The following is a 26,354-nucleotide window of genomic DNA, read 5'->3' as shown; positions in this document are numbered from 1 at the left end:
ACAGGCATGCATCAATGCAAGATGCCTGTATTTGTCATGGCATCAATGCAAGAAGACGTGCTACAGGCTATTAGAGGTCCTGGTGTGTACAGCAATCTGGACCACCTACTCTGAAGGTCTCGCTGTAGAGTGGTACAACATGCAATGTGTGGTTTTCATGAGCAATAAAAAGGGCGGAAATGTTTATGTTACTCTCTATTCCAATTTTCTGTACAGGTTATGGAACTCTTGGAACTGAGGTGATGCAAAACTTTTTTTGATGTGCATATAATCAGTTTGAAACCTTCTGGTGTCTCAAAAGTCTTTTTGCCATATAAAACCTTCTTTCATGATCCTTAAACCAAGTATTAGTGATAATTAAATTATGCTCTGTGCAAAATGCTAGCAGGAGGCTTCCTCTTTCATTCCTCTCCCCCAGTCTATGTTAACCTACTGTTTTTTTGTTTCCCACTATTGAATTCCAGTCCCTCAACAAAATTAAATTTTCCTCTCCCTTAACAATCTCAATAATTTCTTTTATCTCATTATACATTTTTAATCTTTTCATCATCTGTGGAGCTAGGTGACATATGGAATAGTTCTACTGTGGTGAGTGTTGGCTTTGTGTCTATCTTGGTTACAATAATGTGTTTGCTATGCTGTTCATAGTAGCTTACCCTCATTACTATTTTCTTGTTCATTATTAAATCTGCTCCTGCATTACCCCTACATGATTTTGTATGTATAGGCCTGTACCCATCTGACCAGAAGTTCTGTTCCTCTTGCCACCGAACTTCAGTAAATACCACTATATCTAACCTCAACCTAGCCATCTCCTTTTTAAAATTTTCTAACCTGCCTAATCCAATTAATTGATCTAAAATTCCAGACTCTGACCCATAGAAAGCCAGTTTTGTTTTCCCTGGTGACATCCTCCTGAGTAATTTCTGCCTTGAGATCCAAATGGGGAACTATTTTCCCTCTTGAATGTGTTACCCAAGAGGATGCCATCACCATTTAACCATACACTAGACCTGCATACCCTTGGGAAAAAGAGTGGCTATAATTTCCCCTTGCTTTCAGCCATTTGCAGTACCAGCACAGAAAGGCCGTGTTGGTTGTTGTTTCAAGGCCAAATCAGTCAATCATCCAGACTGTTGGCTCTGAAACTACTGTAATGACTGCTCTTCAGGAACCACATGTTTGTCAGACCTCTCAACAGATACTCTGTTGTTGTGATTGTATCTACAGTACGGTTGTCTGTATCATTGAGGCATGCAAGCAACCTCATGACAGCAAGATCCACATTTCATGGGGAAGCTGCTGCCTAATTACTCACTGAAAAATTTTGTGGCTAGAAGATAAAAATTATCTGTGCAGAATTAATTGTGCTTTTTTTTGTATATTTTCTTTATTTCAGTAAGATGCATTGCATTGTGTAGGCCATTTAATATTAACTGATATTAAAATTAGCACATATGCAACTCTGAGGTAGGAAAGTTCTAGAACCACGAGTCCTTGTATACCAAATGTACTGGGCACATTTTGGGCACCCCATTAGGCATGACAATGGCCGTGAATGGTTACAGGAAGTAGTGAATTGTGCTTACTGGTGAGAATTATGAGGAGGGTGAAAAACTGTGTTAAAAAATTTAACCATCAATGTTTGTAACATGTTGGGTGGTAAATGTATGTTGAGGCGAAATGCACTGGGGATTTTACTGCACTCCAGTAGGTTTAGGCTAATTCAGGCATGCAGACTAGTGTCAGAGAGACGTGGTTTGTTTCTTTGTATCTTGAGAACAAAAGTTATTTTTGTGTGCAAGATACTTGTTCTCACACAAGTTGAGTGTTTAATTATTAACATCACTGCTTTTCTGACAGGAAATACATTTCATTCTTTAAATGTGAATTTTACGTATAACCTACTGTTTCAGACCCCAGATCTTGTAACACCCCAACCAAAGCATTGTCATCCGCCACCTGCAAGTTGGCAACAAACTTCTCTGCATGAACAGTCTCCCAGTCTTCCGTCACAGGTAAGTCATTACAACCCATTTGTCTATTATTATTTTTTAAAAGAAGGCTAAACAAAAGATTGTTACTTATCAGAAATTTTACATCTGTTTATTTTTTACCAATTGGCTATGCTTCTATCATTGAATTATATTTTATGTAAATTAGTTGTTCATATCAGAACGAATCATTCACTCTGCTGTTGATGTGTCTATGAACTAACATGTATATTAAAAAACATTATTGATTAAATTCCTAACACGCTTGTGAGTTTCCTGTAATTCCACATTTTTGTACAGGAAATGCCAAAATGCTGATAGACTAAATAGCAGTGATTACATTCATTTCTTCTGGTCAATACATTGATCAATATTTTAAATCTCAAGTTTCTAACTCCATTCCACTGAGTTCACCAATAATTCCAAGATCTCTAGATGTGATCGACCTTGTCATGAATAGGACACAACATTTTCTTTAGTTAGATTCTTAATTATTGCTAAGATTCATATATTACAATGGTTTCTCAAGCAGTAGCTCATAGAGCTACAGAAGTGTAGTGGGAGGGTGTTCTCATAGAGAGAGGGAACTGGAGCAGCACATATGCCATGACATAAAGCTGCTATAAAGCAGGTAGATTGTGTGAGGATTGGCTTGTATTTGAGAAGATATCTTACACATTTTCAGGTTATATGATTTAATTTCACAGAGAGTACTGTGAAATTTAAGTGTGCTTACTAATCACATTCATTTTGTTTATCTTTTCTTTATTTATCTTGTTCTTTATGCTTTATAAAATGGTTGTTAAAACTTCCAGTTAAACAGACAGTGGTTTCATTTTTAACATCAAAAGATGCAAATTTTATTTCAGTTATCTTGCATGTGATGTGTTTTGGAAGTTAATGCCCATTTTCTGATGCTTTTTAAATTTTTTATTCTTATTTTATTTCCATTGTGATAAGTTGAATGTGATGCTTGTTACCTGTAATCTGCTGCATCATAGGCAGAAACATGAAAAATTGTTGTTTCTGATGCCTCATGTATCTTGTTTTGTAAATACTGTAGAATAAAATTTCTTCACATTTCCCAGTACCTGTGTGACAAGAAATTTCAGTAATAATACATTTTCAGGTGTTTGCATTATACCAAAATTTCCATAACAGTATAGCAGTTCACTCACAGCGGTCATCCTATTTAACTCATCATTATACAGTAAAAAGTGCACTTAAAAATAAGAATTATTTTCAGAAATGTACTGTGCATAAGATATAGTGAACAACAATTATTAGTAACAGATGCAAATATTTTGCTGTTGAAACAGCAACAATCATTAAATTCTCTTTTTTATCAAATGGTCAAAATTATGACAAGGAAAACACTTACTATTCAACAGAAGTGGATGATTGTTTGTAATGTCCAAAACATTTGTAACAACTCGGGAACACAGCAAAGAAAGATAATTTAGCATCATATTTATGTGGTACATCGTGCTGAAAAAAAGACTTCAGCTTTTCTAAATGCTGATGGTGTTGGTTCCTATTAATTGAAAATGAAAAATGTTTGTATGTTGTCATTCAGGGAGAACTGTCCTCCTAAAATGGTTCCATTGAATGATGAGTGGAAAAATTCTGAAGGTAGAAATGTACTGTCACAAAATACTTGAGATATGCTGCAGATTGTGACTGAAAATTCAATACACTAAAAGTTGAGCTAATTCATTTCTAGAAACTCCATAAATTTATGTGGAAAATGAGGCTGTGAATATTTGGACATTCATTTGCCACAACACACACAAGGATATGAGTCCAAAAACATTTTCTGTTGTAATGAAACTATGTTTTTTACTACCTTCAGAAATCTACATTATCTGTTGTAATATAACTATGTTTTTTACTACTTTCAGAAATCTACACTGTTTTAAGAGAAATATGTGATAAGGGAAAAGGTAAATCAAAACTGACAATATTGTGTGTTAATAGTGCTGAAAGTAAAAGTTGCCAGCATTCATAACTGTAAACCTTAAAACCAGGTGTTTTAGGAACTTAAAGGAAGCCATCTTTCACATACAACTCCAGCAGTAGTGTGTGGATAACTGCAAAAATCTTTATAAAGTTGCTTAGTAGTTTATATGCCAAGACTGGAGCAGACAGATCCCCTCCACATTAAATATATTCCAGTTAGTAATGTTTTGGTATGGTTCTCTTACAAACAGCACATATCACCAGCATCTCTACTCTCTGAAAGCAAAATACAGAGTTGCTGTTATGCAGAGATACAAATATCCCTCAGGAGAAAGGGAGAAATGAAAATTGACATTTTGTAGACTATGCACTAGCCTTTTTCTGCATGAAATTCTGTGAATTTACAGATGGTAGAAATGCTGGCTGTGGTAGAACATCAGTAGCTGCAGAAAAATAATGATTTTTGTAAAAAAGAAATGAAAGTGCACACAGATGTTTCAGCACGTGAAACAATTTAGGAGTTTCTTATACTGGTGTCCTGATTTTTTCACACCTCATGGTCATTAAGTGAACTGTTTGATGCTCTTATGAAGGAACAGGCTTATGTAGATAACAGTACTGGTAGCGGTGAAAATAATGAAATAGAGAAAATATCACGTCTGCATTTCCCCCTCTGCAGTATGACCTGATAGCGTTAGCATTTTTCCTCACATTTCAGTTCTTTTTAACATGAATCAGCTGGAGTGACACCACCTTTCAAATGATGGAAAGAAGAATCTTCAAAACCTAAGGATAAGATTTAAACACTTGTTGCCACTTCCTTTGCTATCATGTTCATACTGTATCATTAGTTCAGTAAAAACATTTGAATAAAAACTGACTTCTTAATTATTACTGGGTGCTTCCTTTAAATCAAGACTCCAATTGATAATTGTACTCGTTACTCAAAAGTGTTGAGTTCATGCTAAACTATGTTTTACTTTTCGGCGTGATGAGCTTGTGCTTACACATGTTCAAATATGATATAAAAAGTCCCATTTCAGACATTGGGACACTCTCCAAACATAACTGAACTAAATCCCTATTTCAGGAAAAATTTAATTTCTGGACAAAGTGTTTAGATCCCCAGAGATTGTTGGAAAGTAGTTATCTTGTGGTCCATACACAGCAACGTTCGCTAAACAGTCATTGAGGAGACATTGTTGGTAGCCCCTTGGTTTATCTGGTCAAACAATTGCTCAGCACTGGTACTTATAATTGCCTGTACTCATCTCAGCAGCCCTCATTCACCCCTGTGATCTATGGCCTGTGGTGAACCACAGTTGCCTTGGTGCCAGTTTTGCATAATGCCATTTTACTGTCACGGTATACTTTAACTATGGTAGCATCCGAACAGTTTACAAACTTAGCCATTTGCTTCCACCCTTGGCTCAGAAGACAAGGATCATACCCTTTTGGATATCAGATAAATTGCTCCATTCCTGCATTACGACAATGGCTACACTGTTTCCCACATCCCACCAACACTCTGTATATACCTTTCACTGGTACTGTTGCCACCTGCCACTTGTGAGTGCTTACCGTATTTACTCGAATCTAAGCTGCACTCGAATCTAAGCCGCACCTGAAAAATGAGACTCGAAATAAAGGAAAAAAAATTTCCTGAATCTAAGCCGCACGTGAAATTTGAGACTCGAAATTCAAGGGGAGAAAAAAAGTTTTAGGCCGCACCTCCAAATCGAAACAAAGTTGGTCCATTGTAATATGAGACACAATTTAGGTCGAATGAATGACGATACAGCTACAGTAGTTTGGTTCGAGTCGTAAGCTTAGCAGTTGAGCTTTACCAGGTAGCCACTGCTATGCGTCAGGCGCTCCGTCCGTATTCATACGGGTACCCTTCCTTTTTCACGTGCTTCGTCTGGTTTGAATCGGTTGCTTATTTTGCTTTGATCTGATAAGTGCTATTTTCTTTGTTATAGGAGTTTACGTCACTCTAAGCTGAAAATGCATTACTGTACTGTGTCATGCATTGTTTGTCGCATTCTGATAGTGCGTGTTTACCGCCTGTCACGGCACGGCTCGCTTTTGTGCGCGCTACCGCAGCTTACAATAAAAAAAGAAAGAGAGGAATCGTCTTATTAGCGAAGCAATGGCAAGAGATTGCTATTTGCTGTTACCTACACTGCTGCTTTCTTTGATAATGATCAACAAGAACCAAATAATAGACTGCGTATGATAGAACATGTTCTGAACGAGAGTTAGGCGAAAATTTTTCTCCGTTTGAAAATCTTTGCGGCCGCTTCTTTAGTACATCAAATTCTGCACAGAAATTAGTCTTAGATTTAAAAATCTAGTCAGTTGCCGTGCTTCATTTCTGACTATCACTAATAGGCATAAGAATAATACGAATATAAACATGACACGATACGTATATTCTTCTGCGTTTGCTATTGTCTCACTATAGTTTCGTAGTTTATTAGGCAGACAGGATTTAAATGAGATAGCAGCAAACGCGAAAGAATACATGCCAAATAATTATATTCGTATTCTTTCTTATGGTGCAGAGCATACTGCATGTGATTCACATTTCTTCAGGTTCCTATTAGCAACCATCTCTTCCCACAGGTAGGAAAAAATTCAGAACGTAGAGTTGGCCACATTGACAAACATCCCTAACAGTCTTGCCAGTCGGATTTTCGTAGTACATTGAAATTCTGCTACATTCGAAGATGAACAATATGGAATTTGTATTTAGTTCGTTGGATAATGTATGAAAATGCAGTGGTCAAAACTCTGGGCGGAGAAAAAAAGCTCGTCTTCCACCTTTTTTTTTTTTTTTAATTTATTTACTGACGCAGAGTTTTTGGCGCCAGTATTTATCTACAAAGCATGCCTGTGTAGCACTACATATATTTGACGGCAGAAGTTAGTTGTGGCGGCACCTACCAACATTTTTCAGAACTTCCGCTTGCTTTGCACTCGATTCTAAGCCGCATGCTGTTTTTTGGATTACAAAAACCGGAAAAAAAGTGCGGCTTAGATTCGAGTAAATACGGTATTGCACATTGACATTGAACATACATGGTGGCCACATTAATTTGACTGGCCCATGTATATATAATTCAGAATTCTGACAACAATGTGTAGTGAGATCAATACTGTAGCACAGAGAAATGATGACTGACTACAGGGCTACTGTGCCGCTGGCTTTAAAGGGCAGCCAGGGGCATTGATAGGCCAGCACAGTGGGCGTGTCCTCACAGCAGTGCTTGCAGTGGTGGCACCATTACTTGACGACATAGCACCACTGTCTACCAGCTTTCATTGAGTTCCATAGCTTCTGGTGGGCCTTCAGACTCACTAGACCAGGATACGAGTTGCAGTACCACCACATACACAAAGAGAAAAACGAAAATCGTCACACATACTCACAAATTGTACTGTGGATCAAGAAGAATTGCAACACATTATGGTCATTAACACTCCCTTTGGCTTATGCACTTTGGAACCTTCTCCGCTCCAGTGATCTTACAGAGATACCTGGAATATTCATCAGTTTTTTGGAAAAATTGATCGAGAGTAATAGACTTCTTCATTCCAGCAATCTGTATTGACAGAAGCTACTGCTCCGGCTGGTGTTGATCTCTTTACACATCATTGTCTCAGTTTTGAATTCACTATACCTGAGGTTTTCAGTCTTGGTTTACCTGCCGAACTGGTTATCCTGTCGTGCCATCTCTGTTGTTTGTCGTTCTCATATTGTTGTCCACCTGTTTACTCTCAGGCAACTCATTGTGATGGCCTTGGCTGGCTGGCCCATTTGTACTGGTTCTTAAGTCATTCCCGGTCTTGTCAGACTCCGATACTATAATTGGTAGCAAGATAAAATGTTAGCAGTGTCCCATTGACATCAAACTCATGCGTCTTGTTGAGTAGCAATCTCAGCATTTGTTCCTACAGCAGCAATTGCAGCAGCAACAACAACAGCAGCAGCATCAGCAGCAAATTCAATTGCTCCATCAGGAAGGAATTTCGAAGAATCAACTGCAGGCTTGGGATGGCCACTCTATACAAGCACGGTTGCTCCTCAGGTAGAGCCACCCATCTGCATTTCCAACATTTAACATTGACAAAGAGGATTGGGACATGTATTTGCAGGGAGTGAAACAGCTCTTTGCCACTTTTCGGGTTTCTGATGATGCTCTCGAATGTTTGTTCTTCCTTTCATGGGCTTTCCCAGACATGTTTTTCTTACTAAAGATGTTGGCTTCTCTATCAAATTCTTTCAAACTTACTTTCAAGAGGTGTATTCCTTGCTTTTAAATTATTATTCTAAATGATTACATGTGGTCGCATTGCACCTCGAGTTCTCTCAATACCACAAGCAACGTAATCAGTCATACCATTTGTGAGTGATGGATTTGCGTGGATAAAGTTGCCATTGTGATTTTGCTTGTCCAGACCTGGCTAGCAAAACATCACATGCTAATTCTTTGATTTGCGTCTTTGTAATCCATTTGGTTTCTAATCTGAAAGTACTCGGGCAGCTCTCAAACTGGACAACCCTTCCTTTGATGATATTTTGAAAATAACACACTCTTTTGAGATCGCACAGGCAGCAAATGAACATCTCGTGACTTGACCCCATGTGGCAATGGTCCAGCTGAAGCCTTGGGGATGGAATGTTTGTAAGTCATTTTCTCAGTGGCGGCATCATGATTCATCAATTTCAAATGTGTCAATAGCCTCTGAACAGCCAGTAACACTCCGTTAGCATTGGCAGCACTGTCTCTCATCATGTTTTGATTGCTTCACATTGCACCCATGTGAAGACCATGTGGATCAGTGGGCATACTGCACCCATTCTGAGAAATATGGGCATCTCTGGACGGTGAAAAGCTGTTGGGACAGTCGGATCCCATTCCCCAGATGCATCACAGGATAGTGCACGAACTTCAGGCAGTTGTTCCCCAGGATGACCCTTCCGCTACTAAGTTGTTTATCAACTTCATGATTGCAAACTAGGATCTCTGATTCCAGGCAGACGCAGGGGCTACTGTTTCCCTGATAAACCTCCACATGTATGAGCATCTGGGTTCCCTGCCCTCCCATACATTGTTCATGTATGATGGCAGCTCAGTTAAGGGGTCAATTCACAATCACTGTTATGTACAAAAAGATCACACAGCTGATAACTCTGTTTGTTTCAATAGTCACTTGGCTGATAACATTTTTGGTCCGGATGCTTTCACCTTGTTTGGATGCTTTCACCTTGTTTGGATTCTCCATCAAAGATGACATTCAGGTGGTCACAGATGTGGTTCATGTATGGGACTCTGATGATCTCTGTGCTTCCTCCTCCTCTATTCACACTTGGCACTTGGCCTGTGGTGTGCCACAGATTTCCAGGCTCATATCTCCTTACGTCCAGATATTGTACCCCATTTCTGCTGGGCGTCCTCTTCCTGTCTCCCTGCAAACGGCCGTTAAGCATGAGCTCCATCGCCTCCACGAAGCTGGGGTGATTGAACCTTTTAAAACCAATGCTTAGGTCACACCACTGGTAGCCCAATGGCTATCTCTGGCTTGCAGGGATTTTGAATCGACAAATAGTGCCCAGCCACAAGTTGAAACCTACCACATTTGATGTCAAGAGAATCCCTTCACGATGCTTGTCAGCAGTAAATATATTTCTAAGGTAGACCTTGTCAACTCATATGTGCAGAGCCCACTGCATGAGGAATTGCAACACATTATGATAGTTAACACTCCCTTTGGCTTATGCACTTTGGAACCTTCTCCACTCCAGCGATCTTACAGAGATACCTGGAATAGTTAACCATGTCCATCCCTGCATGTACCGACTATCTCGACTGTATTATTGTCAAGGGCACTACATGTCAGAACCACCTGTGCAACATTTGTACCTTCTTTGATACATTGTGTGATGCAGGCCGCAAATATCACCCTCACAAATGCATTTTTTCAGGATTAAGTGGAATACCTCAGACACTTGCTCAAAAAAGGTGGGATCTGGCCCATTGATAGCAACATTTCTAGTATTAACCCTTGACTCTGCCTCCAAATCTGACAGGAGCCACAGGCTTTTTTGGGAAAAATGAATTATTATTTTAAGTTCCTTCAGCAAGCACTCCACATTTATGCATCTGGTCAACCAGTTGCAGAAGAAGGGCCTAGAGTACAGGTGGTCAGCTGCCTATGAGCGTGCATTCACACAGCTGAAGCATTTGCTGTGGTTAACACCCTACTTTAAACCCTTTGATCCATCACGTCCTGTGGGTTTGGCCACTTATGCGTCTCCCTGTGGCACTGGTGCAGTGCTGTCGCACAGGAATAACTACGGTACTGAGCAACCAACTGCCTGTGCGTCAGAGACACTGACACCCACTCAAAAGAACTGCTCACAGATACAAAAAAAAGAAGCTTTGGCAATTATCTTTGTCATGAAGAAGTTCAATGTTTAACTAGTTGTGACCAAGTTCACCATCATTATGATCACAAATGGCTGGTAGCACTCTTTGGATCCCACTCCTGGCGTCCAGAGTGGATTGTGCAATGGCTCCAGTTTTGGACACTTTTCCTCAGCTCCTACAATTATACCATTAATTACAAATACAAGCCCACAGTGCAACACAAAAATGTGAATGTCTCTCTCATTTACTCTCAGGACACAATCTGGCATTTGAACAATAGGAAGTCTCCTGTCTCCACATTGACATGGAACAGCAGCATGTCTGGGATGGGTTTCTCATTACAGCTACTCAAATTGCCGCAGCCACATTGCATGACCCTGTCTTAAAGCCCCACTTATTTTTCAAAGTCCAAAAATCCAGAACTCCAGGCCTGGGCTCATCTCACCCGCCATTTGTCAGTTGTCTCCGATGTTCTCCTGCTTGATGTAGAGGTGGATACACACTGTGTTATCCCATCTACCCTGCACCCTCATGTTTTGCAACTCCTCCATCGTGAGCATTGGGGTATTTCGCAAGTGAGAAGCCTTGCAAGGCGACATGCTTACTGGCCAGGACTGAACAAAGATGTGAAAGCCACGGCACACAGCAGCCTCATTGTGCATGTAACCAAGCTGCTCCTTCCCAGTCTTTCACACACCAGCCCACCTCCCTCCCCCCTTCCCCCCTCCCCTCCACCCCACCATTCGCGCCTCACCTTGGACCGCATTCATCTGGACTTTGCTGACTTCTTTGTGTGTTGTGTGTGGCTCATTGTTGTGGACACTTATTCTAACTACCCATATGTCGTCCGCATAGAGACCCTCACCATGGACACCACCCTCCGTGCACACATCTAGGTTCTCAGCATCGAACAGCTTCCCTGCACCATTGTGACGGACAGAGGTGCCCAATTCTCTGGTAACAGCTTTCACACAGTTTTTCACCTCCATTGACATCGAGCACCCATTTCACTCGTTCTCCAATGGCTAAGCACGGCTTGTGGTGCCAATGTTTAAACAACAAACATTAAAATTGGTGTGAACTTCCACCAGCACCATTGCACTCACTCTGTTTTTGACCACCCACATGATGATGAGGTGCCATACTCCAAGGAGCATAGGGGACAATGCGGGAGACCCGCACCGCCATACTAGGCAAGGTCCTAGCGGAGATGGTTTGTCATTGCCTTCCTCCGACCATAATGGGGATTATTGATGATGATGAAAATGACACAACAACACCCAGTCATCTCGAGGCAGGAAAAATCCCTGACCCTGCCGGGAATCGAACCGAGGACCCCGTGCGCGGGAAGCGAGAACACTACCGCAAGACCAGGAGTTGCGGTCGGTCACCCACAAGACCACCACTGTCCACAATTGTAGCCCAACAGAGCTCCTCTGTGGCCAGGAACCACATACTCTTCTCCATCTCCTAGCCCCACAGCCCAAGGAACCTGGATCCAGCACGCGGGCACGTTCATATGTGGTGAAACTGTCATGAATGCCAGCTATGATGGTTTCCACCCATTGGTGGGACCTTATGGTGGTTGACACTCCTGAGGGGCTTGGAGTGCCATTATACCAATCAGCTCTGTCCCCATCTACCAACTGCACCACCTTCAACGGCTTAGTGGGACGTGGAATGCCCACCCTTCTCGATCCCCTAATGCACCGGTACAACTTGCACTCCAGGGCACCAGTGGCAGTTCCGTGGATGCAAGCATGGAAGTGGAGGTCTCGGTGCAACCTCTACCCTCTCGGTCATTGTTGCCCACACTGTCATTGCCCACACTGCCCTGCCTCTTTATGTTGCCAGATGCCCCAGTTTCTTCCAACCACTGGTGGGTTTCTGTGCCAGCACTCCACTCGTGCCACCAGCTCACCTTTTCAGGCATTGTCCAGGGTGCTTCTAGTCCTGTGTACCTATTTCAGGGGGGAGAGATCTTGTACCCCGGCCCGGCAAGTTTGAAGACCTACCAAAAGTGTGGAACTCGATAAGAGACACTAGAAAGTGCTGCTACATCTGCGGGCAATAGTGTCGCCACTGCAAGTGCTGTCACGATAACGTGCCTGCCATGCCAGCCTTTCAACAATTGCAGATACCCTTTAAAGCAAGCGGTGCAGCAGCTCTGCAGTCAGTCGTCGTCTATCTGTGCAATTGTATTGCTCTTGATACACATTGTTGCCTTGGCTCTGAATTCACTGCATCATAGGGTTTTTGATCTTGAGTTACTTGTTGGATTTGTTATTCTGCTGTGCCATCTACATCTACATAGATGCTCTGCAAGCCAACGTAAGGAGCATGACGGAGGGTACTCTGTACCACTACTTGTCATTTCCCCTCCTGTTCCTCTCGCAAGTAGAGCAAGGGAAAAACAACTGTCTGTACACCTCCATATGTGCCCTAATTTCTCATGTCTTATTTTCGTGGTACTTACGTGCATTGTATGTTGGCGGGAGTAGCATTGTTTGGCAGTCAGCTTCAAATGCATTCTCTAAATTTTCTCAATAATGTTTCCCGAAAGGAACGCTGCCTTCCATCTGGGGATTCCAGTTTGAGTTCCCGAAGCATCTCTGTAACGCTTAAGTTTTGTTGAAACCTACTGGTAACGAATATAGCAGCCCTCCCCCTGAAACGCCTTCCTTCAATCGGACCTTTTTCCAAAGCTGTTTCACAGAGGAAGGCTGCACTGTAGTTCCTTCTCTAGATTGTCGCACAGATGACAAAATGGTAGATATCGAAAGAGATGACAGAGGGATAGAAAAACAATTAAAATCACTCAAAAGAGGAAAGGCCGCTGGACCTGATGGGGTACCAGTTCGATTTTACACAGAGTACGCGAAGGAACTTGCCCCCCCCCCCCCTTTTCTTGCAGTGGTGCACCGTAGGTCTCTAGAAGAGCGTAACATTCCAAAAGATTGGAAAAGGGCCCGTTTTCAAGAAGGGACATCGAACAGATGTGCAGAACTATAGGACTATATCTCTAACGTCAATCAGCTGTAGAATTTTGGAACACGTATTATGTTTGAGTATAATGACTTTTCTGGAGACTAGAAATCTACTCTGTAGGAATCAGCATGGGTTTTGAGAAAGACAATCGTGTGAAACCCAGCTCGCGCTATTCGTCAAAGAGACTCAGAGGGCCACAGACACGGGTTGCCAGGTAGATGCCGTGTTTCTTGACTTCCGCAAGGCGTTTGATACAGTTCCCCTCAGTCGTTTAATGAACAATGTAAGAGCATATGGACTATCAGACCAATTGTGTGATTGGATTGAAGAGTTCCTAGATAACAGAACGCAGCATGTCATTCTGAGTGGAGAGAAGTCTTCCGAAGTAAGAGTGATTTCAGGTGTGCCGCAGGGGAGTGTCGTAGGACCGTTGCTATTCACAATATACATAAATGACCTTGTGGATAACATTGGAAGTTCACTGAGGCTTATTGCGGATGATGCTGTGGTATATCGAGAGGTTGTAACAATTGAAAATTGTACTGAAATGCAGGAGGATCTGCAACGAATTGACACATGGTGCAGGGAATGGCAATTGAATTTCAGTGTAGACAAGTGTAATGTGCTGTGAATATATAGAAAGAACTATCCCTTATCATTTAGCTACAATATAGCAGGTCAGCAACTGGAAGCAACTAATTCCATAAATTATCTGGGAGTAGGCATTAGGAGTGATTTAAAATGGAATGATCATATAAAGTTGCGCACTTCGTTACAGGATCATTTAGTAATCACGAAAGCGTTATGGAGATGATAGATAAACTCCAGTGGAAGACTCTGCAGGAGAGACGCTCAGTAGCTCGGTACGGGCCTTTGTTGAAGTTTCGAGAACATACCTTCACCGAGGAGTCAAGCAGTATGTTGCTCCCTCCTATGTACATCTCGCGAAGAGACCATGAAGATAAAATCCCAGAGATTATAGCCCACACAGAGGCATACCGGCAATCTTTTTTTCCACAAACAATACGGACTGGAATAGAAGGGAGAACCGATAGAGGTACTCAAAGTACCCTCCGCCACACATCGTCAGGTGGCTTGCGGAGTATGGATGTAGATGTAGATGTAGATCCCAAACACTCTAACAGTGTTCAAAATAGGTTGCACACCATCCTATATGCAGTCTCCTCTGCGGGTGAACCACCTTTTCCTAAAATTCTCCCAATAAACCAAAGACAACCATTTGCCTTCCCCACCACAGTTTTCACATGCTCATTCCACATCATATCATTTTGCAACATTATGCCCAGATATTTAAACGACTTAACTTGTCAAGTAAGACACTAATAATACTGTATCCAAACATTACAGGTTTGTTCTTCCTACTCATCCGCATTGACCTGCATTTTTCCACATTTAGGGCTAGCTGCCATTTATTACACCAATTGGAAATTTTGTCTAAGTCGTCTTGTATCTTCCTACAGTCACTCAACTTCAACACCTTACCATACACTATGGCATCATCTGCAAACAACCATCGACTGCTGCTCACCCTGTCTGCCAAATCATTTATGTATATAGAGAACAACAGCAGTCCTGTCACACTTCTCTGGGCACTCTTGATGATAACCTTGTCTCTGATGAACACGCCGTCGATGACAACATACTGGGTTCTATTATTTAAGAAATCTTTGAGCCATTCACATACCTGTGAACTTAGTCCATATGCTCGTACCTTCATTAACAGCCTGCAATGGGACACCATGTCAAATGCTTTCCGGAAATCTAGAAATATGGAATCTGCCTGTTGCCCTTCATTCATAGTTTTCAGTATATCGGGTGAGAAAAGGGCAAGCTGAGTTTCGCACAAGCAATGCTTAATAAAGCCATGCTGATTCGTGGACATAAGCTGCTTAGCCTCAAGAAAGTTCATTATATTCGAACTGAGAATGTGTTCAAAGATTCTGCAGCAAACAGAAGTTAGGGATATTGGTTTGTAATTTCGCAGGTCCATCCTTTTTACCTTTCTTGTATATTGGTGTCACTTGAGCTTTTTTCCAGTGACTTTGGACTTTGTGCTGGGCAGGAGATTCATGATAAATGCAAGCTGGGTAAGGGACCAATGCTGTAGAGGACTCTTTGTAAAATCGAACTGGGTTTCCATCTGGACCGGGTGATTTATTTGTTTTCAAATATTTAAGTTGCTTCTCTATGCCAGGCATGCTTATTTCTGTGTTGTCCTTTCAGAAGTCTGTCTAATGGTCAAATGACGGTATGTTTGTACGGTTCTCCTGCGTGAACGATTTTGCTGTCGTTTGTGTGTCGTCTTTTGAACCTAAAGTGCAACAGCTCCTGCCTCCTTAGCATCTTACGAATTTCATTATTAAACCTTGGTGGGTCTTTTCTATCATTTATCCACCTACTAGGCATGTAACTGTCCAGACCATGGTTTAAAATGTGCTAAAACTGTGACCGTATTTCCTCTACATCCATCCTACTGGTACTAAATAACGGCAATTCACTGTCTAAGTAAGACGTTAATAACTGCTTATCTCCTCTATCTAGCAGAAACACTCTCCTTAGCCTTCTCGACTGATTTATTAACTTTTGTGATCATAGTTGCTATAATGACATCATAATCGCTAATCCCCATTTCTATACTGCCATTGTTGGTAAGGTCTGGCCTATTTGTAGCTGCAAGGTCTGAGATATTTCCATTGCATTTGGGCTGCCGAGTTAGTTGCTGAAGACAATTTTCAGAAAACATGTTGGAAAGAATTTCACATGGCTATCTGGCTGTACTTCCCGCAATGAATCCATAGACATCCCAGTACATACTCGGCAGCTTTATTCGATGGGTTTATTGCATTATCTGAGTATTTACTTGCTATTGACCGTAGACTTTCTTTGAATGACTCTAGAACTGCCACAGTGGTATTGGCTGGCCAGTAAAAACACCCAGCAGTTTACATACTTTCACTTACATCTGTTATATGTGACCAGATGACTTCACTGTCATACTCAACTTCGACCTCAATAGAGACAGTATTTTTGTCACCTGCAACGAAAACTCCCCTTCCTGTTTCCTCTAATCCGATGTACATTCCACAACTTGCTAAATATCTCAGAGCTTTGCACTTCAGGTTTCAGCCAGCTCTCAGTCCCAAGGATAATTTGAGCACAAGAACTTTCCTGAAAGGCAGTAAATTCAGGAACTTTCTTATGAATACTTTGACAGTTTACTGATAACATTGTGACAGTCAGAGTGTTTTTATTCTGAACGCCATTTAATTTCCCTTGCTGTGAATCAACTGGCGAGTGTTCATCAGAGCATCTCGAAATAGCACCCAGCCAAAAAATCCCTCATGTGCACTCCACAAGAGCTCTGCTACCTGAGTACTCTGCTACTGTGTTGTGTAGTGCACCCCTGACCTGTCAAGGGGAGTCCTACAAATCTCCACACGGTAACGCAGGTCCAGAAATCTGCAGCCAAGACCATCACAGAGTCGACAAAGCCTTTGGTTTAGACCCTCCAGTCGGCTCTAAACCAAAGGGCCCCAATCAACTCTGGGAACAATGCTGCAAATTGCAAGCTCTGCTTGCACCCCGTAGGCGAGGCCAGCAGTCTTCACCACCTCTACCACTGCCTCTATGAACTGAGAATGGTCTCAAACCCATTCGACAGGCGTCGTTGGTGCCGACGTGAGCCACAACTTGCAGACAACTGCACCCTGCACGCTCGATAGCCACTGGCAACACCACCTCCACATCTCGGTTGAGGTCCCCTGGCACACATTCCAAGTGAACATTGGCCTTCTTTCCAGCCGTGAACGCTATCTGCCTAAGGGGCTCCATAACGCGACTAACATTAGAGCTCACAGTAACCAGTAAACCCCTCCCCGTGTGCCTGCGCAGACCCTGCTGAGGGAGTGGCCACCTGTTCACTCCACTCACAGGATGAATGGGTGAGGCCAGGCAACAAGTGTCCACATTGGCCTTCCGCCTCGAGCGATGCGAACGGATACCACCCACCACTCAACCTGCTATGAGGACGGATCCACCACATTGTGTGCACTAGGAGGTGCCTTGGAACGAGAGCCATGGGCAAAATCAGTGATGCCTGACTTGTCCCATGCAACACACTAGATTCTCTGCCACCAGTACACCCCAAGGCAGCGGCCTGAAGGTAACTGCCAACAGCATGTTCAGCTGTTCACGAACTGAGGCCAGCTCCTCCTGCGTCTGCATACACCATACACACATCCTACCCATTCTAGCTAGACCAACTGAAGAAGTGAACTATAAAAGCAGGCAATCGTAGACATGCAGCTTGCCACCCTCCTGACGTGTCACCAGTATATGCAGATGTGTTAAAGAGCTGCGTAGCTGGCTGTTCAGTGAGCAACTGTTGTGTTAGACACTTACAAAAATGGGAGATTAACCCTCTTAAACAGAGAAACATGTTGTGTGCTGTTTTTTGTTGTTGTCCATCTGTTTACTCTCGGGCGATTTGCTGATAGGTCCTCGGACAGTAGGCCTGTTCTTTGTTGTTATCCATCTGTTTACTCTCAGATGACTCACTGTGTCACCATCAGCTTGTCAGCCTGTTTCTACTGGTTCTCGAGTTGTTCCTGGTCTTGTCAGATTCCAGTCGCTGTAGCAACAAGTTATTTTTTTTAAGTACAGATAGATATTTCCTACATTTTTCTCTGTTTAGAGGTGCCAGTGTTGAACATATGTTACTTCAGAGTATAAATACTGTACGTAATTTGACATTATCCAGTCCAAACAACACAGTTTACATTTTGTGGTCACTGTGATTATTTTATATTATTTACATCCTGAGAGTTCTTTTTTTTTTAAATTAATTTATTTTTTTAGATTACTTGTGTTAATTCCAGTGAATGCAGTTTAGGAGTTAGTAATTTTAATTTCATTCAACAATTTTACCACATTTTAATTCAGATGAGGGCGAAGGCTCTATTTTGTTAGCTACTTAGACTGAATGAATGGGTCATTTAGTATTTTGCAACTAGTACTGATTTCTTGGGTATCATGTGTGTTCTGTTTAACACTCAGAATGATGACACCCTAGCATTTCATGCTATACTATTTTTACAGTGAGAAATCACAGTGCTTCTACTGTGTTGACCACGTTTCTCACGAATTACAGTTTAAATAGAATTGATGGATAAAAATACTAAAACAGATATACCCTACTGAAAGATACTTAATAACTCATGTCTGTGCAGAAGCAGTTTTATAAATATATTTTTATTTCAAAAATATATCTGATATAGGTGAGCACAGCCTCCATTAACTGAATTTAAGTTTGGAGAACTTCCAGTTTTTGTAGTAAGAACTACTCAGTGCGACCAGTTCTCTAGTACCAGAAACTGTGCATATTGTGCAGTGCCGAAAATCAAAAGTGTCACACTATTAAGGACCAGTCTGATACTTATCCAACTTTGTGGAGACATTCATCGCATAGTGGGTATTAAATAATTGAACTTTCATTCCATTTGGAAGTGATATCCATTATCAGCATCAGTTAGAGTTGTTGAATATACTCTTATATAGGTTGTGGTGTGGAAGCAGCCTTTGAATGTCATCTTAAGAATTTCTAGCCATGCGCGAAATGCGTGCTGTGTCAGTTCATGAGGACTGCTGTATAAAAGTGGTACGAAAGTACATGTATTCCCATCACATCCAATGTATGCTTTTGTGGGTGGCAAATTGAGAGACTGAGCCGGCCAGTCAAGGATCCGTCCATTCCTCAAGGAGTGTGTAATGTGATCTGCAGTGAGGGGTCCTGTATTATCCTGCTGGAATATGCCATTTGGTAAGCTGGTCATGAAAGGTGTAACAGAAGGGCTATTTGTTGAATGTTCAACCTCCCTTCTGCAATTATCAAATAATTCCTGTTTTCATTTGCAATAGCTCTCCATGTAATGTTCCCAGGAGTTAGAGGGGTATGGATTTTGAGAATTGCTGCTGCTGCTCTCTGTTTGCGCATAGATCAGTGTTGATCTGATTGTCACGGACAAAATGAGACTCATTGCTGAACACCACAAAATGCCGCTCGGTGTCCCAGTTGACTCCGGTTCTACACAATGCAAGTCTCTGTTCTATAATATCAGTGGTAAATGACACATGGCAATGTGAAATCACAAGCCATCTTCTAGTAATCTGTTCCAAATGGTTCTTGGTGACACTGTCTGTAACCATTGGCTTGATTTTTGCTGTTGTCATCCATGTATACATCAGAGCCAGTTGAACAATCCTATGATCTTCATGTGGTGGAGTCCTTCTGGAAGGACCGGTGCTCACTCTTCTTGCGATACTTTTATTCTGAGTCCATCTCATCACTACTCATCTTGAAATCATTTCACTAGAGCCAACTGTCTGCTAAATCTGTCAATATGATGCTCTCATGCCCATTGTACTAATGGCTAGACTTCCTTCAAAATCCAAAAGATGGTGATAAGTCACATGTGCACATCCACTGGTCACGTTGTGTAGTGATCTCCATCTGAAAAGTTCCAGTAACATTAACCCTTTTGCTGCTGCGGGCATGTATACATATCCTGCTATGCTGTTCTGTAGGTGTTGGGTATGTGTATACATGTGTCGCTTGAATTTTCCTACAGTGCTATTGATGTCTGGATGTGAGTCGAGCTACTGGCTGACCTTTAACTGGTGCAGATGAGATGCTTCTATATGTCGGTGAATAAATAATTTCGAATATTTATCATTCAACATATGTGCCTCATTGCATACTATCTTTTTCAAAAACCTCATTTGGATGTTTTAAATTGTTTGTGAGATATGGCAGTTGTTATGACCACATGATTTTCGATGTGTAAGGATGTGAAAGGTGTCATCGCACGTAACCATCCTTTGGGTATAAAACCCGGTAACACGAGAAAAAAATGAGATATCCTTCGGCTGTCAATTTTAAATAAAATCATGATATCTTATGTACATTTCATTCGCTGCAGTGTATCAGCTAAATTCAACTGTATACAAAGTTTACACAATGTGTTTTTAACTCTGCAAACTCTCTAAAATTTTGTGTAATGTTTTACTTAATTTGATGCAGCACAATAAGTATGATGGATAATGAAAAGAAATTCAGTTCTTTATTGAATGGAGAACTTTCATTCCATTTGGAAGTGACATCCATCATCAGCATCAGTTAAGAGTTGTTGAATATACTCTTATATAGGCTGTGGTGTGGAAGCAGCCTTCGAATGTCATCTTAAGAATTTCTACCCATGCCTGAAATGCATGCTGTGTCAGTTCATGAGGACTGCTGTATAAAGGTGGTATGAAAGTACATGTCTTCTCATCACATCCAAGATATGCTAGCCACATGCCTGCTTACCAGCAGAATTATTAGTTTAGTGATAACGTTGTTTGGACGTTTTCATGTATTTCAATACTTAGTGCTTAGTGGGAATTCTTTGCAGTATATTAGCTTAGATTCATAGTTTGATTTACTAGAAATGAGTTATTAAATAAGTTTCATCTCATGAGTTTGTGATCGTTAAATTGCAAGCAGTACAGCTGTAAAAATAGCTACCTTTGCACAGAGTGCTAAGAGCACATCTGTAGCAGTGAAAGGGTTAAACACACCCAATAGCCATCATGTTCTCAAACCATTTTTCATCTGTGGGAGTAGCATTTCTATCTATGAAAAACAAGTTTGCATAAGCATGAAATTTACATCACATTGTCCTACAGGCACGGATACACTGGAGTATCAGTTTGTAACATGTGGTCATAGTGTTTGTAGTGTAACAATGTCCATTGCCATAAGTTTAGTTACTGCCATTAGGTGTGATGGTGGCCTTGAAATCTTACAATAAATGTCTGTGTTTAACTTTTCAGTTGTGAGGAATGTATACAACCATGTTTAATAAATATAACCCCGAATGTATGCCATACGCTGAAGCAATACTTGTTGTCCTGCAACCTCTGTAGGTTCTTACTGTGTCAAAATTGCTTTAGGTTAATTAAGGTATGCTTTGTTTCTGTGTGTTTGATGATGAAAAGTTATTTTTGTATGAAAGTGCTTTCAGTTAAGTGAAGTGTTTTTTGATAAAGAGGGCTGATTTTCTGACAGAAAATACTTTCATTCTTTTAATCTAAATTCAGCATATAATCTGCTGTTTCAGGCACCAGGCCATGTAGCAGTACAACCTAAGCGCTGCCGAACTCCACCTGCGAGCTGGCGACAGAGCTTTGTGCACCAGCTGTCTCCCAGCCTTCCATCACTGGTTAGACATCACAACCCATCTGTTATATAGTTATTTACTAGTAATTCTTAAAATGGTAACACAGCTAACTTTTCTGTATTTTTCTGTGATCATCTTTTACCTACGAAGAACATTTCATCCAGTTATTTTGTATTTAAAAATCAGCTGTCATTTGTTGTAATCTCTGTGTCATGGAAGTTGTCAGCTAATAGTCATGTATGGTATAACTGTCATGGAATTAATAGTTAGGTGATATATTGAAAATTTAGTAGACCATGGTGGATCAGAAATTTTATTCCATAGCTCTTCTTATTGATTTGTGAAAAACATGGTATAACATTTCATATCAGATGGCATGAACACTGAGAGATTTAATAGCTTACCATAGATGCAAATTAGTGCTGCAACATTGTAGGAAATGTTGCAGACATTGCTACATGTTGTAAGTATTGTTTAGCAAATAATGACAATTTGAAATAGATTATGTCTGTCATCCCACCAATGTGAAATCATGTGGCAGGGTGATAGTAACTAATTAAGCCTCAGTAGATGGATTGGTTACTCTTGTGGAGGGCTCTGATTTGGCGCTGTTGTAAACAATTTAACTTTTGGTGACAAAATTGAGAACTTTTGTAACCATGACTGTCACCTGGAAGGAAATACTGGTGTCTGTCAGTTGACACTCAATCTATGCCAGATGGGTAGCTTCAGTGCAGGATGTCAAAGCTTATTGTCACACACACTATGAATGTTTCCCAGTTTCTGACAGTATAATTACAATCAATACCCAACCTCAGGGTCACACATATAATGGATGGTACCTAAAAACCAACAATAAATTTAAGGAAAGAAAAGTGGCTCAAGTACAAAAGGTCACAATTCAGGTATAAATTGATGGGACAATTACTATAATTTGGTCAGATAGTGTAAGAGCATTGTACCAGTGTTCATAATATGTCAGAGTATATTGTATGTGTTTATGTTCAAACAAAATATTCCCACTTATTTGTTAGAGTTGCAGTACATTTTCTTAAATGTGCAATGTCAGTACAAGCAAGATGGTGTAGTACTTGAAGGCAACGTCCTAGTTTTTTCACAAGTCCTAGGTGATGTTGCCTTAACCTACTTACTTGCTTACCTTCATTTTTTGACATGTAACAACAATGGTTGCTACACTATGTTGGTTGCAGTTATGGCATTAGTGTTGTGAGTTCTTCCCTCTTTATATTGTTTTCATGTTACATAATGTGTCCTCGTTCTCACGTGACTACTAGTTTTATTAGTTGACATGGGTGTTTATTCAAATTGCACACCTGAACCTCTACTGCCTTGATGATACCTGACACAGGGTTCTGGTATATTCCTTGATATCCACATTCTCAATTAACCATGTAATAACAAAGGTACTAACTTACATATTACTCATTGTATGGTATACTCTGGCACATACATTTCTACATCTAAATTTATACTTCGCAAGCCACCCAACGGTGTGTGGCGGAGGGCACTTTACGTGCCACTGTCATTACCTCCCTTTTCTGTTCCAGTCGCGTATGGTTCGCGGGAAGAATGACTGTCTGAAAGCCTCCGTGCGCACTCGAATCTCTCTAATTTAACATTCGTGATCTCCTCGGGAGGTATATGTAGGGGGAAGCAATATATTCGATACCTCATCCAGAAACGCACCCTCTCGAAACCTGGCGAGCAAGCTACACCGCGATGCAGAGTGCCTCTCTTGCAGAGTCTGCCACTTGAGTTTGCTAAACATCTCCGTAACGCTATCACGGTTACCAAATAACCCTGTGATGAAACACGCCGCTCTTCTTTGGATCTTCTCTATCTCCTCCGTCAACCCGATCTGGTACGGATCCCACACTATTGAGCAATACTCAAGTATAGGTCGAACGAGTGTTTTGTAAGCCACCTCCTTTGTTGATGGACTACAATTTCTAAGGACTCTCCCAATGAATCTCAACCTGGTACCCGCCTTACCAACAATTAATTTTATATGATCATTCCACTTCAAATCGTTCCGCATGCATACTCCCAGATATTTTACAGAAGTAACTGCTACCAGTGTTTGTTCTGCTATCATATAATCATACAATAAAGGATCCCTCTTTCTATGTATTCACAATACATTACATCTGTCTATGTTAAGGGTCAGTTGCCACTCCCTGCACCAAGTGCCTATCTGCTGCAGATCTTCCTGCATTTCGCTACAATTTTCTAATGCTGCAACTTCTCTGTATACTACAGCATCATCCGCGAAAAGCCGCATGGAACTTCCGACACTATCTACTAGGTCATTTATATATATTGTGAAAAGCAATGGTCCCATAACACTCCCCTGTGGCACGCCAGAGGTTACTTTAACATCTGTAGATATCTCTCCATTGATAACAACATGCTGTGTTCTGTTTGCTAAAAACTCTTCAATCCAGCCACACAGCTGGTCTGATATTCCGTAGGCTCTTACTTTGTTTATCAGGTGACAGTGCAGAACTGTATCGAACGCCTTCCGGAAGTCAAGGAAAATAGCATCTACCTGGGAGCCTGTATCTAATATTTTCTGGGTCTCATGAACAAATAAAGCGAGTTGGGTCTCACACGATCGCTGTTTCCGGAATCCATGTTGATTCCTACAGAGTAGATTCTGGGTTTCCAAAAATGACATGATACTCGAGCAAAAAACATGTTCTAAAATTCTACAACAGATCGACGTCAGAGATATAGGTCTATAGTTTTGCGCATCTGCTCGACGACCCTTCTTGAAGACTGGGACTACCTGTGGTCTTTTCCAATCATTTGGAACCTTCCGTTCCTCTAGAGACTTGCGGTACACGGCTGTCAGAAGGGGAGCAAGTTCTTTCGCGTACTCTGTGTAGAAACGAATTGGTATCCCGTCAGGTCCAGTGGACTTTCCTCCGTTGAGTGATTCCAGTTGCTTTTCTATTCCTTGGACACTTATTTCGATGTCAGCCATTTTTTCGTTTGTGCGAGGATTTAGAGAAGGAACTGCAGTGCAGTCTTCCTCTGTGAAACAGCTTTGGAAAAAGGTGCTTAGTATTTCAGCTTTACGCGTGTCATCCTCTGTTTCAATGCTATCATCATCCCGGGGTGTCTGGATATGCTGTTTCAAGCCACTTACTGATTTAACCTAAGACCAGAACTTCCTAGGATTTTCTGTCAAGTCGGTACATAGAATTTTACTTTCGAATTCACTGAACGCTTCACGCATAGCACTCCTTACGCTAACTTTGACATCGTTTAGGTTCTGTTTGTCTGAGAGGTTTTGGCATTCCAGTGGTTTTTCTGTTGTAGGACAAACTATCTTTTTTCTTTTAGAGATGCACACCTTTGGTTGTTCCGATTGTAATGAATTACTCTTCTTTAGGCTTACTTTGTAGCATATGTTTTGGTATATCGCCTAGCCATATGCCTGCTTACCAGCAGACTTATTACATATTCTCCTTTTATTAGTTATTAGTAGTATATGGAACATGGCGATACAAATATTTATGGGGTTGACCTCCAGTAAGTGGTATGTGTTTTACTAATATATGACAGCATGTAATCAAATATTTTATGTCCAGTCTACTCATCAATATATGACTACATTGCTTTACTCCAGTTGTTTCACGGGCATTGCATTAGCATTACAACATTATTATCTGTGCATAACATGAAGTATTGACCTCCGTTTAGGTAGGTTTCTTTTTCACAATTATATGACGTATATACTTTGCTCACTAGTTTAAGTTAATACAGTGTGCAACTGTTCTCTTATTTTATTCCTTAATTCATCTGTAACTTTGTGTAATTTCCTATACTGGTTGGTATCGTTATGTATATGTATATGTTATGTATATAAGACTTGCATCACCCCCATTTTTTTATTATCTGTTTCATACTGGTACCATTGTTGTCTGTACACAGGGCCTGAAGATGGCATAGTAAACTGCTGAAACTGGTAACCATATAATACAAGTTTGAAAATTAGATGGCTGATAGGTGTTTAATTTGACATCCTGTAGCGAACAGCCAAGTCCTGCAGCCATCTCTGAAAAGATGGACATACAGAGAGAAACTGTATTATTTGCTATGTTAACCTCTCCTGGTCCAGTTTAAGACCGAGCGAGGTGGCGCAGTGGTTAGCACACTGGACTCGCATTCGGGAGGACGACGGTTCAATCCCGTCTCCAGCCATCCTGATTTAGGTTTTCCGTGATTTCCCTAAATCCTTCCAGGCAAATGCCGGGATGGTTCCTTTGAAAGGGCACGGCCGATTTCCTTCCCAACCCTTCCCTAACCCGAGCTTGCGCTCCGTCTCTAATGACCTCGTTGTCGACGGGACGTTAAACACTAACCACCACCACCACCATCCAGTTTAAGGATGTGTTTGAAGAAGACACTCCTTCATTTTCTGATGATATCCAAGACTATTTCTGTCTTGGTATACAGTTATTGGTTCACTCTTCTTCTTAACTGAACATTTTCTGTTCCTCGAGGTCCCAATATCCTCCTGAGACTCTTTCGTTCCACCAATTCTAGTCTTTTTAGGTACCTCTTTTCTTACTAGGTTGAGAGTTTCTGGCTTCAGGGCAGATCATTGTGTGGTAATGTCTCAGTTTTGCATTAATAAAAATATTCTGCTTCTTGTAGATGTTCATATTTAGTTTCTATGCTAAATTCATTTTGTTTATTCATGCTCCCAT

At 41.1% G+C, this 26,354-nt stretch overlaps 1 protein-coding gene across 2 annotated transcripts in view; it reads left to right on the top strand.

Moving 5' to 3' along the window:
- LOC126248583 (mitogen-activated protein kinase kinase kinase 1-like) overlaps window positions 1–26,354 on the top strand; it is a 182,594-nt gene that overhangs the window by 59,190 nt on the left and 97,050 nt on the right. For both annotated transcript variants that reach the window (XM_049949690.1, XM_049949691.1), the window contains exons 8-9: window positions 1,917–2,018; window positions 21,556–21,657. In XM_049949690.1, the coding sequence (XP_049805647.1) occupies window positions 1,917–2,018; window positions 21,556–21,657 (204 nt within the window). The remainder of the gene's footprint in view (window positions 1–1,916; window positions 2,019–21,555; window positions 21,658–26,354) is intronic.

The sequence above is a fragment of the Schistocerca nitens genome, chromosome 3, assembly GCF_023898315.1.
Source record: "Schistocerca nitens isolate TAMUIC-IGC-003100 chromosome 3, iqSchNite1.1, whole genome shotgun sequence".
Classification (NCBI taxonomy): domain Eukaryota; kingdom Metazoa; phylum Arthropoda; class Insecta; order Orthoptera; family Acrididae; genus Schistocerca; species Schistocerca nitens.
This window is presented reverse-complemented; position numbering and strand designations above follow the sequence as displayed.